Source organism: Mercenaria mercenaria, chromosome 7 (genome assembly GCF_021730395.1).
Source record: "Mercenaria mercenaria strain notata chromosome 7, MADL_Memer_1, whole genome shotgun sequence".
NCBI classification, from domain to species: Eukaryota; Metazoa; Mollusca; class Bivalvia; order Venerida; family Veneridae; genus Mercenaria; species Mercenaria mercenaria.
The window spans coordinates 11,076,428-11,091,385 of NC_069367.1; the positions used below are offsets into that span (position 1 = coordinate 11,076,428).

The 14,958-nt window shown below is 33.1% G+C and overlaps 1 protein-coding gene across 2 annotated transcripts in view; it reads right to left on the reverse strand.

Annotated features, from left to right (window-relative positions):
- The window catches only part of LOC123554940 (matrix metalloproteinase-24-like), a 94,127-nt gene that overhangs the window by 39,075 nt on the left and 40,094 nt on the right, over positions 1-14,958 (reverse strand). For both annotated transcript variants that reach the window (XM_045345390.2, XM_053547555.1), the window contains one exon: positions 676-783. In XM_045345390.2, coding sequence (XP_045201325.2) covers positions 676-783 — 108 coding nt within the window. The remainder of the gene's footprint in view (positions 1-675; positions 784-14,958) is intronic.

Below are 14,958 nucleotides of genomic sequence, written 5' to 3' on the forward strand. Positions count from 1 at the left end.
GCACGAAAATAAAGCGTGTCGTGTGAAAAGGATAAACTGTTATTACTATACATACATAAATATGAATTGTCAAAGGTTAATGAATCTCATCATGAGAAGAAAAACGAAATAATAATCCTGCGTAAGAGTGAAAGTGATAAATCTATCAAGGTCAGAAACATAGATCATTATGAAAAACATGTAGAAATCTATATAATAGAGCACACTGCATGAACATTAATCACAATTGCAGGAGTAGCATGCACAAAGTTTATTTTACATAGCTATTACATCGCGCAAGGTAGAATACAAACTGTTTCATTGAAAAGCCATTTTGTCGGGATCAATTTTTTTTTCGAGATCTTGACGTCAATTTGACCAAATTTTGACGTTACGTCATATTTCTCAATACTGAGCGATACTTCTACATATTAATACGAGTGTACAAACATGGAACCCTATAAAAATAGAACATCACTTTCAACAAACGCAACTCTAAATGCAAAATACAATAACAGCGTACGTATGGATATATGTTAATCTACATCACAGGTTTTTAAGACGACTAGACAACATATAAATGAAAACAATTTTGGCATCGCTTTCTGACATGCACGACAAAATGGGATATAATACAAATATCATAGCACCAAACAGCAAAGCAAAGCATCCAACTTCAAAAGAACTGATACTTACCATGTAAAGCATATCGTTTTCTCCTGGCTCTGTTACCGGTTCCAACTGTGTCGCTGACACCACATCTGGGAAGTGCCATGATTTTTCTGGTTTCATTGTTCATAATACCTTTAATAGAATTGAAATTCTCTTAAATGAATAGAATACCAGCCTAGCCATCTAAATATATTCTAATAATAATCTTTGAGTCATTTGCTTCTTTGTGTATAACATAAAGATAAAACAGTAATTAAATCAAAGCATTAAGAGGACTGTTGGGGGTAGACTTTGTAAAACGGTTTTTGGTAAGTGCCAGTGACGTTTAAAGTGAAGCTGAGAAAGTTTGGGGTGTTTTTACAAACAAAAATGATGTAACATAGCACTTGTACAAAAAAAGCAATTTATAACACCGTTCAGAGGACACATTTATCTCAAGAAAGGAGAAAGATAGATTGGTTAAAGAAAATAGTAAAGACAGCCTAATAAAGAACTATCCAAATGTCCGCGTTTTGAATATCGCCCTTATATATGTACTTATTTGCTATAAATAGACTATTTATGATTAAACATTGTGTTATCAAAGAAACGTCAAATGTTTCAAATATTACCATGAAAAATTGGCAAGCCTATTTATATTTACAATTCATTTAGAATAATCTGTCAGTAAAACAGATTAATACAAAAGATTATATTTTGGAACTTGTTAAGCGATTCATTGGCACGCCACATTTATTACAAGCGGTAACTTCAACGTAGAACTGTAATGCCTGGTTCATCGATATCAAATAATTTGGTTTACATTCATCTGCTAAACACAGATATCTCAAATCCGAGTTGAACGTCCATAATCTATGAAAACTGGCAGCTCAAGCGCAGCCAATGTTAACCTTTGGTTCGACTACTTTATCACTGATAAAACTTACGTGTTTGACTTAAATGCAATTATTTAACTACGGAATGAATTATTTTGTCATTGGTTATTCATCTGCAATGTTCTTGAATGGAACTATATTATATAGCGCATGAACTAAAACGTTATTGTCATTATAATAAACAATATTTGACATTTTTAACTTTTTTTAATATTCAGTTACGAATAGGCCATTCGTTCGACATCATTTATTTTTTACTGTTCTCAACAACTGATTTTGAATTTTCCCTGTAAATCATGCAAACTGACATGGATACCGGTAGCGTATACATGTAGATACAGAGAACTTTTTTTCAAAAGTATCGCGATTACCACGTATCACGGTTGAAGGAAGATATATATATATATAAGTACATTCTAGTTAACTAGTTAATTATGTTGCGTATTACAGACAATAATTATATATTAACTTTTTTCTATCATTGATCAAAATAAATTCAAAACATCTACTTCGAAGTACATAATTTCTCACAAGACTATAGAACTCTTCTTATAAAATGTATAGCATTGCTTATATTTAATTAAAACCATAGAGAAAAAAAGACATGTAAAAAGTGTTTGCTATATATATAAAAATAATTAACAACACCATTCCAAAGCATAGAATGAAAGCAATAAAAAAAATAGCAGAATCTGTTCATGAGAGGTAAATTTCAATGCAACATCCCTCGTGCCCTCTATAGCACCGGCCTAACCCTTACCATGCTGGACACCCCTTTTAACATTTAATGGTACTGTCAAAACTGGAAGGCGGACAAGTTCATTATAGAAACATTAAGCGGAATTCTATCAAACTGTTATTGAACAGACTCCGCGATATATCACTCGTGAACCCCTAACTATGAAACGATATATCGCGACCTTCCGCTTGGTCTGCGACAGAATACACGTCATTTTATGCTGTTAGCCATGTTTCAAACAATACTTGATATTTAAACAATATAATTACTAGATGCAGGAAGTACAATAAAATATTAACTAAATAACGAAGCGCCAGGAGGTCTACTCATGTACATCCTATAAATCTGCCATGATGTTACATTTCATCTGAGAAGTTAATTATGCATATGATCATCTGCAATATGGAAAACAATTCGGGAAACTCCGCTCTCGGTAATAAATGCCACTAATTGTACTATCATAGAATGAATCACAGCTGTGCATTTGTTAGATATACTAAATGAACTTCTTTTCTAATAACAAGTTTTGTACAATTCATAAAAAAAAATAGTCTGATACCTCTTACAACTGTCGTATATTCTGCTCATAATAACTTGATTCATGAAAGCCGTGAAAATATCTTTAGCTATCATATTTGTGCAAGAAACAAACATGATTTAATTGGAACGTTTTGAATTTTTATACATTATGAGGAAATTTAATTTAACGCCGGATTATACTGAAAGAAAATGTAATTTTGAAAAATAGGAAAAATATGGTGGGTTATATCTTTAAGATGTATTGCACCAAGAAGCTTGTTACTGTAAATAAGAAAATGTCCCGAGGGTCTCACTGCACTTCCGCTCCTTGCTATCTATTGAGATAACATTACATTCCAATCAACAATTGAAATGTAATTACACAAAAATGTTCCTTGGCTGCGTCTTTCGTATAGGTGTTATTACAACAGCAGTCTTTAAGTGTAAAATATCTTCCTGTACTTGCATTTCCTGACTCAGTGGTACCATGGAGTCCATTTCATAACCTCTCATGAACAAACTAGTCGAATCAAGTCTGCTATTGTTTTGACTGATTGCGTTCTATGCTTCCACAGGATTTTCTCACTGATTTTAATAGTAAAAATTCAGAATATAAGAGAAGTATTCCAGTTTCTGCATCTATTCTCGTTGCCATCGATGCCTATATCAAATTATAATAGATTTTTTTAACTAGTTACAAAGCTATCGTTCGATCAAATATATGAAATACTTAATATAAAAAAGCAAATAGTATGAACATGTTTCGAGACATAATTACGGTTTTTAAGCACATTTCTCCCATGTTATCGTATTTTATCAAACCTCTTCTTTAAAGAGGAGATAAAATGGAGATGCCAAGACAAAATAAAGGCTCTTCAAAGTTCCTTGTGTATATATGTAGTTGTCAAGTAAATGTCTTCATAAATTATGGAAAAAAACAAGTTTACATAAATGGTTACATCAAACTGTTTTCTTGTTTTCCTTTGTTTTCTTTTAGCGATTTGCACTTCATCCGCACTTGCCTATCTCTGGCTTTCTTTCATAGCTCATTAAATTACTTTTTGTAGTTTTCAAAGTTTTTATATAAGACAAATGTGTACCTCATTTCTTTATCTATCCATTTGTTGCTAACTACGGGGGTGAAATTGTGACCAAGATAAGCTGGAAATGTCATTGAAAAGTATTTCAACGAATAGGGCTTTAATGCTTAAATCAGAACCGTAAGATATATAAGAAAATGCGAACATGTAGTTTTTGTTTTTAACATTTGAATTCTATTGTCATGTCACCAGAAATGAATGCGTAAATATGTATATATAACGTAAAAGTGCACGAAATTTGTGCACCAACAAACATTGAATATTTTATCACAGTTCAGGTAAATACTAAAATGTATATAAAACCTTGGATGTTAAGTTAATGTAAGGTAACAAATGCTACTTTATGCGTTTTCTTAATAATTTTATCTCTTTAATTATTTCAATCGAATCTTTAAATCAAGCATTGTTTAAAGTACTGGTGCTACAGGCGCTTTTGTTCTTTCACATTTCCCTGCGCCAGTACGCAAGATAATAAATTATCTGTAATGTATTAAGTACACATTCATAAAATACTACACAGTAGGTTCTTAAAGAGAGTATATCCTTTCGAAAATCACAAATAATAATTTTATTAAAGCGATCAGCGATCTATAAAAAGTGTATATTTTCGCCTTTAGGCTAGGTATTCTTGGAGAGACTTCATCATGTAACAGATATAAGATGTAGAATTTGATAAGTGAACAATAATGATAAATTGATAACTGAACAATAATGATAAATATGGATATCTCATCTGTATGAACATCAAATAGCTGTGATAGGTAGCTACATCTCATGGGGATAAAAAACACAAGCTTGCAGCATCACCCATTGGTGATAACTGCAAATCATAAATGCTCACACGGTTTGCGGTGCCCCACTGTGTTCCTTTGTTTGTTCGTTTTGTCCTCTTGTGTAGGCTTTGTGTGTGTGCGCGTGTATGTGTGTGTGTTCCTTTGTTTGTTCGTTTTGTCCTCGTGTGTTGGCTTTGTGTGTGTGCACGTGTATGTGTATGTGTGTGTGTTTGTGGTGTGCACATCTGCATGCTGTAGGTTTCGTTTTGGGGAGGCTGCGATTTTGGTACGTGGCATTCCCTGTTTGATATTTGTCTTTGTTTGTTTTTTGGCGTATTTACTTAAGAAAGACGGAACATTCAATAATTTCTTTTTGAGTAAATTGGCCGCTAAATTGGAACTATATTAGAAATATATTGTTTTAACCCTTAGCCTGCTAAATTTCTAAAATGGTCAAGTCCATCATTCAATTTGGGCAATACCATTTGAAGGGGTGTTCACTGAAAATTTACTGACTGAATAGCGAACAGTGCAGACCATGTTCAGCCTTACTTTGGTCTGCACTGGCCGCAAAGGCAGAATCACTTGCCGCAAGCAGGCTAACGGTTAATATCAATCAATCTTTACAGAGTAGACCTTTGATAACGTATACATTTTAAGAAAAACAGTATCTACTATTATACTAATATGGCGAATTTTTTTTTCTACAGTAATATTATTAGATTTACTAAATCCTAACTATCAAAATCAACAACAGCACTTTTCAAATTGGTATTTATCACATATTTGACGTCGTAGGCAAGAACTAAAGTCATTACATAATTTTGGTAATACACTAGTGTAATAAAGCTTTGACACTGATATGACGTCGTATTAAGTAAAGGAGACGTTTGTCGATTTATTTGGTCTATAATAGGTAAGGAAAGGAGAGATTTTGATGTTTTACCAGGTATAGCTTACATGTGATAAAAAGAACATTACATTACATTTGTGTCTTTCCACATTGAATTTAGTAAACTCGTTGAATAAACTTGCTAAAATGCCCGGCAGAGCCTCGCATTTCATTATTTTATTCAACTCGTTTAATAAAGTCAATATGGAAAAACACTCATGCAATATCCTCTATATGTATAATATCAGCATTATTTTTAAATCATGGTTGTTACTTTTACAACAATTGCACAATTTTACCCTGCATTCAGGAGCATTGATACTTACCGCAATGATAAAAATTACCCAGACCTCTTTGAAGCTTTGTTACAGCTTGCGGCTAAGTAGTTATATCTGTGTGATCTTGATGTCATTGACATGCGTTGAAGAAAATCTGGTCTAGCAGAAATCTTTCTGTAGTCCTTTAATTGGCATTGTGTTGTACTTAACGCTTATAATGCTGGACACGATTTGATACTGTACTTGCGACCAGTGTAGATAATGTTCAGCCTACACAATTTCAATTCCATTGAACCCGTACTCGTAGAACTCATAGCATAAGCTAATACCTCTTAAGTTCTAAGTGCACGGTAACGCTAAGTCTTGTTTAATTTAAGCCTTGTTTAATTATGAAGACGAATTAGAGTCCTTATTTGATATGTATAAAATGAGATGTATGAAATCTCTTGAGTAATATCGATTGACAATCACAGAATTGAAAAGATACATATCAGAGAGAATTAGGAGTACGGTGTGACCTGTGCAGAAACAGATGTAAACAGTTCAAGGCACTTTATGTACTACTTGAATGTATTCATTTTACGCAATGTTCAATAAATGCTTACGGTTGACAAATGCTTTCTATGGTTGGTCTGTATTTCAGCTGAATTTCCATTTTTAAATCGTTTATTGATTAACACTGCCTTATTATGTAAGTTTAAGTACATGTGTATTTGAATGAAATACTCAAAGTATGAAGACTAAAACAAATGTTTGCAAGCTGACCTGTTCAATCCTTTTTCCTTTGTTATTATTTAACAATAATTATTTCATAAGACATGCTATCCCACGCGACAACACCAGTCTTTGGTGTCAACAACGTCCCCAAAATACGAAAATGTGATGGTGGAACGACGAGAAAGTGGCGACTGCAGGACGAAAATGTGATTGTGGTAATGCGGAACGAGAGAAAGTGGCGGTTGCAGGACGAAAATGTGATTGTGGAACGGCGGGAAAATGGCGGTTGAAGGACGAAAATGTGAAGGTGGAACGACGATAATGTCACAATGCAAAGAAGGACTAATCAAAGGAAGAAAATGTTACAGTAAATGGAAGAATACAAAAAAAAATGTTTCGGTGGAAGGACACTGCCGCAAAAATAAGACAATCTGGTTGATTTTCATTAACGACTAATACTCTTTCATTCGTAAAAGCCAGAATTTACCTTTTCACTCTTAAAATTTTGCAGCTGCAGCTCTCTTTTCGAATGTTTTGTTTTTTAAATTACCCCGCAGTTGAATACCCATCTTTAACATCAATAATAAGTTAAACGTACTTTCAAATTTTCTTTGATATTATACAGTTAAACAATTTTAAGCATCAAAAACTTATAGTGCAAAGTTATCACAGCAATGAAGCGCGAATGTCTAACCCATATTAAACCCATAAATCTGCCCATTATATCAATCATCTAGGAAGTAAATTATGCATATCATCATTTGCAATGTGGAAAACAATTCGAGAAACTGCATGTTCAGTTATAAATGTCTCTAATTGTACAATCATAACCTGAAACACAGCTGTGCATTTTGTTAATTACACTAACTAAACTTTTTAATACTTCTATTTGAAAAAGTTAATGATATATCAGACAAATGAATATTACATATCTCATTATAAAATGGTGTTCTATATTATTTTTGTTGTTGTTGTTGTTGTTGATGTTGTATTGTCATGTTTTATCTCTTCAGGAGAGCATTCGATAGTTTGGAGGCAGCGTATGCAAAGTTATCCCTTACCCTGCTAATTTTCTACAATGAACTTGGCCAGCTTACAATTTGGATAGTAATATTAAATGTTCAAAGAGGTGCTTACCAAAGAGATACCGCCTATATGGCAAACAGAGCAGATCATGATCAGACTGCACGGATTAGTCTGTGTTCAGACCCTGTGTTTTGTTCACAGGAGATATCCCATGAGGCTATTCAAATTTTGTATAATTATGTCCCTTTTCTTCTCAAATCACTAGATAATCACAGCCAAGACTGATGAAGTCAGAATATATAACAGAATTACTTTTTTCTAAAAACAAAAGATTATCTAGTCGGTAGCCAGATTATGCACGAATGTGCAAGCTGATAATGATCTACACTGGTCGCAAAAGCAGACTTAATCGTGTCCAGCATGATAAGCGTTATTGTTGCTATACATCATACTTTGTGTTTTGGGATAACTTATGACATACTAGCCTTTGACCAAAGGTTTCTTGCTGGTTAGTATACTTGTAACATATCCTTTATATGAGCCGTGCCATGAGAAAACCAACATAGTGGGTGTGCGACCAGCATGGATCCAGACCAGCCTGCACATCCGCGCAGTCTGGTCAGGATCCATACTGTTCGCTTTTAAAGCTTACTGCAATTAGAGAAACCATTAGCGAACAGCATGGATCATGACCAGACTGCGCAGATGCGCAGGTTAGTCTGGATACATGCTGGTCGCAAACCCACTATGTTGATTTTCTCATGGCACGGCTCATATGTGTTTGGGAATTACCGTGTAGAGCCTTCTATAGGTGTGTGTCAGAATTCTGAACTATACTCTGTATCTACATGGTAGTCAAGGAAGCCGAAATACATACGTATAGTTTCTTGTTTTAACATTTAAACCGTCGGCATCGTCAAATAAAAACAAACTGAATGCGCAAAAATGCAATATGAAATATGTGTACAAACAATAATAATTTATAACGTAATTCAGATCATACTGAAAAGTATATAAAACCTTAAGTATTTAGTTTATTTCAGAAAACAAATGTTACTTTATGAGTTTTCATAATAATTGCAGCTATTTAATTGTTTAAATCCAATCTTTAAATCAAGTGTTCTTTAAATTACTGATGCTTCATGTGGTGCTGTTTATTGAAGAATTCCATTATTGCGCCATTTAATACCAAATACATTGCATTTATTATAGGTAATGTATTAAGTAGAACCAGAGATAACATTATGCACTGAAATATCATAGAGAACGTAAATTATTTAGTTTAAACATATTTTATTTCGGAAATTCATGAAACATTTACAACATATTAGTTTCATAAGTCATAAACGATAATTTAAACAGGCAGTCAGCGTTCCTCTACATGTTTAAGAAGAGATTTATCATTGAGCAACAGGTACAAGATGTGACGTTCGTTTACTGAAGATTAATGAAACTAGATATTTAAACACCTAGTTATACAAAATAGTGTACTAAGTAGCTACATTTTGTGGACAAATCAGGTAGTAAGAATTGCAAATCGTTAACACGGACTGACAGTTTAAATGAAACTTGGCCATTTAACAAAAGAATCTTTAAAATGTACGCCTTTTTAATAACATAAATTTAAAAACACGTCTGACGCCACTATATTCATGGGAACCTGTAGTTAAGTATTTATTTTTACTATTATTATCTGTTATTAGATGAAAACTAGATGTGTGTCCCTAGGACACAGGTGCTCCACTCCTGTCACTATAATTGGTTTTATGACTAAAGGTTAAACATTTTTAAGATGTTTGCAACACAAACTTTAAGAACGTTATTTGTATTTTTCACTTAGTAAATGACCATAACTCTGTCCTAGGTAAGTAAAATCCCAAAAAGAACACCAGGTGCAAAATTTCATAGGCTATAAAACAATCCTCTTATGTTTTATGACTCTAGGTCAAGTACATTTTGACATACATGCAGGACACACTTTCACTTCTTTTACTACGTCAAGGGCCATAACTCTGGTCTTGCAAAGTGAAAAACAAAAACAAACAAAAATCTCAAGTGCACAAATTCATATGATGGATAATATTCCTACATGATTTCATGACACTATGTTATTTTTAAGATATATGCAACACAAGCATTTTATGTGTAGTTTTCATTAAGTCAAGGATCATAACTCCAATCTGGCTGAGTGAAATCCCAAACAGAATATCAGGTGCACAACTTCACATGGTATATAAAAATCCATTAATGTTTTATAACTCTAAGTCAAATACTTTTTGAGATACATGTGACACAAACTTGTATCCCATTTATGCATATTTTTGAATATCAAGGGCCATTACTCTGGTATGACTGATAAAAAATCCAAAACAAACTCCCCTGTGTAAAACTTCACATGATGAATAATATTCCTATGATGTTTCCTGACCCTTTGTCATATACTATTTGAGATATGTGCGACAAAACTTGAATGCCTTTTAATGCATATTTTTTTACTAAGTCAAGGGCCATAACTCTGGTCTGACTGAGTAATATCTCTGACAAAACCCCAGATGCACAACTTTACATGCTGAATGATATTCCTGTAATGTTTCATAATACTGGATCAAATGCTTGTTTAGATACATGCGGCACAAATTTAGCCCATTTTATGCCTATTTTTGACTAAGTCAAGGGCCATTACTCTGGTCTGACTGTGTCAGATCCAAATTAAAACCCCTGGTGCACTGCTTCCCGTGCTGAATAACAATCCTGTGAAGTCTGATGACTCTGGGTCAAATACATTTTTGAGATATAAATGACACAAATTGGGAAGGACGGACGTTCCTACATATGGATACTTATGTGGCTACTCTTTTGTTCTTTCTATTGTTCTTTTAGCCATGTAGGAGAAAAATAGCCACATAAAAGCATTACGGAAGGAATGACATCAAAGAAAAAGTACAGTTACCTATTGTTCCTACAGCCACCTAAGTATGCAAAATGTGAGCTCGGACGGACAGACATACGGACAATGGCAACTCTAAGTGCCCCAAAAACATTTTAGGGGTCAAATTAGATAGTTTATTAGTATAACCACTCAGTTATCAAGTCCTACAAAATTGGACAAATCATTATTTTTCAACAAGTCAGTAAGAATCGCAAAGCAGTATACCATTTGTACCAATGAATGTTTACAACGTAGATCTACGCCTTTTGATAACATATATTTTAATAAAACGTCAGATGCCGCTTTATTTATTATAGGAACTTTTAGCTAAATATTCATTACTATTATTACCAATTGCTAACTCGGTATAATCTATCTGTATCAAATCAAAATGTATATCCGATCAGATAGAGATGATAGCAAGTTGTTCATGCGTCACAGACATCAAAAATGAATGGCACTCTGGTCAAAGTTAGAGTCTGCATCAGATATCGATGATAACTACACAAGATAATACAAAACATCTGCACCCTGAAGATATACTCGGATCAAAATATATGGTAACTGAGAAAAAAAGTCCGCTTGGCGGAAAACAGAACACAGAATATTACAATGCAACTGATTTATCAAAAGCATGTCCATTTTTTAATAAGAAAGAATCTCCAGCATGAAGATTCCATTAGAGGAGGTCGCCGTACGCAATGAACCATGTTAGTATATATCATACAAAAATAGAAACTTCAAACGTAAGCTTGGTACTTCTGAGAATTTCTATCATAGTATTTGTTGTATTTAAGCGTTTATTTTTCTAACAATTAGACAAATATGTTTTTTAGAACATATGAAAATTTCAACAAAGTGCAAAGGTATCATTACATTCATTTTACGGCCTCTACAAAATTAAAAAAAAACGCAAAAATTACGACGCATGGTTTGTTTTTATGTAGCAAGCAAATATTATATATAAGGATACATACTCGAAGATACAGTGAATTTTAATTTGCTTCCAAAATCTGACAGGATAAAGACGTTGTCATTTTATTTTTGCAATGCGTATTGTGTTATAAAATGAAATTCGATCAATTACAAATTCTAGACATTTATTTGTATTTTAGTGACATTTGAAAATTGAATTTATGTCGTTAAATACATAAAATGATGTCATAGCATAACTTGATTTTGTAAAACTGTTTTATATGTTATTATCAATATATTTTTTCTATATGTATGAGAAACATGAGTTATGAAATATATTGCAAACAATATTGAGGAAGCTTTCGAAGTTGGTGTTAATATATTTATGCAACGCTTTATCATTTCAGAAATCCACTTACAACTTAGTATATATGCTACGTACGTACATCCTATAAACATTGATATAATTAGAAATACGTCATGTTGTTGTTGTTTTTGTTGTTGTTGTTGTTTTTGCTGTGAAATCGTTTGTGATATTTTTGTTTTACTGTTTAATCTCGCTGACAATAACCATAGAAATGCGTTGGAGAAAATACGGTGCTGGTATAAATCTTAGTAGTAGGCCATTGTTTTGGATTTCTTTGTAATTACAAAGCAAATGGATAGCAAGTGAAGTGTTTCTATCACAATGCTGCCATGTATTGAATCTAACATAAAGAGGGTCAATATTTATGATTTAGGGGTTGCAAACATATAAATTCCATTCAGTCCGTACTAAATTAAAGCTTTCACCTTTATTGCTAAGTACAACGTAATGCTTGTTTAATTATGAAGGAGCTTCAGATGAAAACCTGACTTGAAATCTATAAAACATTGAGATATGAAATCTCTTGAGCAGTATTGATTAACAGTCATAGAACAGAAGAGATACGTATCAGACATAATTAAAGATACAATGTGATCTGTACAATTGCTGGTGTACTAGGTGTTGTATTTACTATTGGATGGTATTCACGTGTAGAAACGTTCAAAAATGAATACAGAAAAAACTGCAAACTTTTTGGATGCCTGCAGCCGAAATATCACTTATTTGAAGCGTTCGAGGACAGTGTTGGATTATAGTCAGACATATGTATAGTTTTTTCTAACATGTAAAACGACGTCATTGTCAAATCACAAAAAAAATAATGCGCAAAAATGCAATAAGAAATATGTGCATCATATTATGAATATTTTGTAACATTTCAGATTATACTGAAAAGTATATAAAACCTTAGGTATTTAGTTTATTTCAGAAAACAAATGTTACATTATGAGTTTTCACAATAATTGCATCTATTCAATTGTTTAAATCCAATCTTTAAATCAAGTGTTCTTTAAATTACTGATGTTCCATATGGTGTTGTTCATTGAAATATTTCATTATTGCGCCATTATCAAATATTTGTTTCTTTGTTTTGGGTTTAATGCCGTCTTTCAACAGCATTTCAGTAATGTAATGGCGGACACTTAACCTAAGCAGTGTTCCTGGATTCTTTAGCAGTACAAACCTGGCCTCCGCAAATAACTACTAACTTCCCAAAATGAATCAGAGGCGGAGGACGAATGATTTCAGACACAATGTCTACTATCAAATCGTCACTGAGAACATACGCCTCGCCCAGGGATCGAACTCACGCGGGCGGGCTCCATTACCAAATATATCATTCAATATATGTAATGTATTTAGTAAAAACAGAGATAACTGACGTATCAGAGAGAACGTAAATTACTTCATAACTCATAAATAATCATTTATATAGTCAGTTAGCGTTCCACTACAAGTTTAAATTTTTCCCTCATGGCTAGATGTTTTAGGAGAGATTTATCATTGAGTAACAGGTACAAGATGTGACGTTTGCTGATAGAAGATTCATGATAAAACTAGATGAAAATTTGATATTTTATTAGTATGAACCCATAACTATTATCAAGTAATAAAAAATTGCATAATAAAAAGGTTCATTTTGTGGTCAAAACACCTTTTTTCAGCTGTTGCTTATTGGCCTACTGACCTGTAAATGAGATGTTAAGCAACAATGTTACACCATTTAACAAAAACATCTTTACACTGTACAAATGCGGCATTCGTTTACAAGTTTAGCCTGAGTACTTTCATTTTCTTTACTTCCGGGAAAAGCTGAAGGTCATCTGACGTCATTTTCTGTGTTGTCAAGAACTGATGCCTTGCGAGATTGTATAAAATTGTGCTTGCCGTCCTAAGGTTATCAGACTCAAGAGATTTCCTCGACATCATATGAGCCGCGCGCAGTCTGGTCAGGATCCATGCTGTTCGCTTTCAATGACTATATTATTAGAGAAACCATAAGCGAACAGCATGGATCCTGACCAGACTGCGCGGATGCGCAGGCTGGTCTGGATCCATGCTGGTCGCAAAGCCACTATGTTGGTTTTCTCATGGCATGGCTCATATGTCCCGTATCCTGTCACCAACAAGTTGTGTAACTAATAATGTTTTTAAGAAAACGTCTGACGCCGTTATATTCATGGGAACCTTTAATTAGATAATGATATTTATCACGATTACTATTAGGCTATAATGATGATTATTACCATTATTATTGTCTTCATTATCATCAATGATAATATTACAATAATGATTGACAATGATGATGTCGTTGATGATCATGACGATGATGATGCTCATGGTGATGATAAAGAAAATAGCAACTTTATTATCGTTATTATTATCACTATTATTATTACTATAATCATTATTATTATTGTTATCATTATTATTAAAATTGTTTTAGTATTATTATTATAATTATTATTATTATCTTAATTATTACCTCTACTTATATTGTTTTCATGAGTTTTATTTTAATTATTTGTATTATTTTTCTATTATTATTATAATTATTAGTAGTATTGTTATAATAATAACTATTTTTATTACTATCATTATTGGCAATGATGATATTACAAAGATGATTGGCGATGATGACATTGTTGATAACTGTGACGATGATGATGGCCATGGTGATTTCATTATTATTATTTTCATTAATATTACTTCTGCTACTACAACATTTTATTATTATTATTGTTATTACTACTTTCATTGTAATTACAATCATTATTTTTATTATGATTATTATTATTACAAATTTTTACCACCAAACACATCTCATTTATTTTAAGTGTCGGCCTTGTATTGTTATATTGTTGACTCGGTGAAATCTATCTGTATCAGATCAATATATATTTCAGGACAGATGGAACAGATTCTTAGCTGTTCACAGCTGTATCACAGGCATCAAAATATAAATGAGCCGCTCCATGAGAAAACCAACATAGTGCATTTGCGACCATCATGGATCCAGACCAGCCTGCGCATCCGCGCAGTCTGGTCAGGATCCATGCTGTTCGCTAACGGTTTTTTAATTGCAATAGGCTTTGAAAGATGCGCAGGCTGGTCTGGAACTATGCTGGTCGCAAATGCACTATGTTGGTTTTCTCATGGTATGGTTCAAATGACACG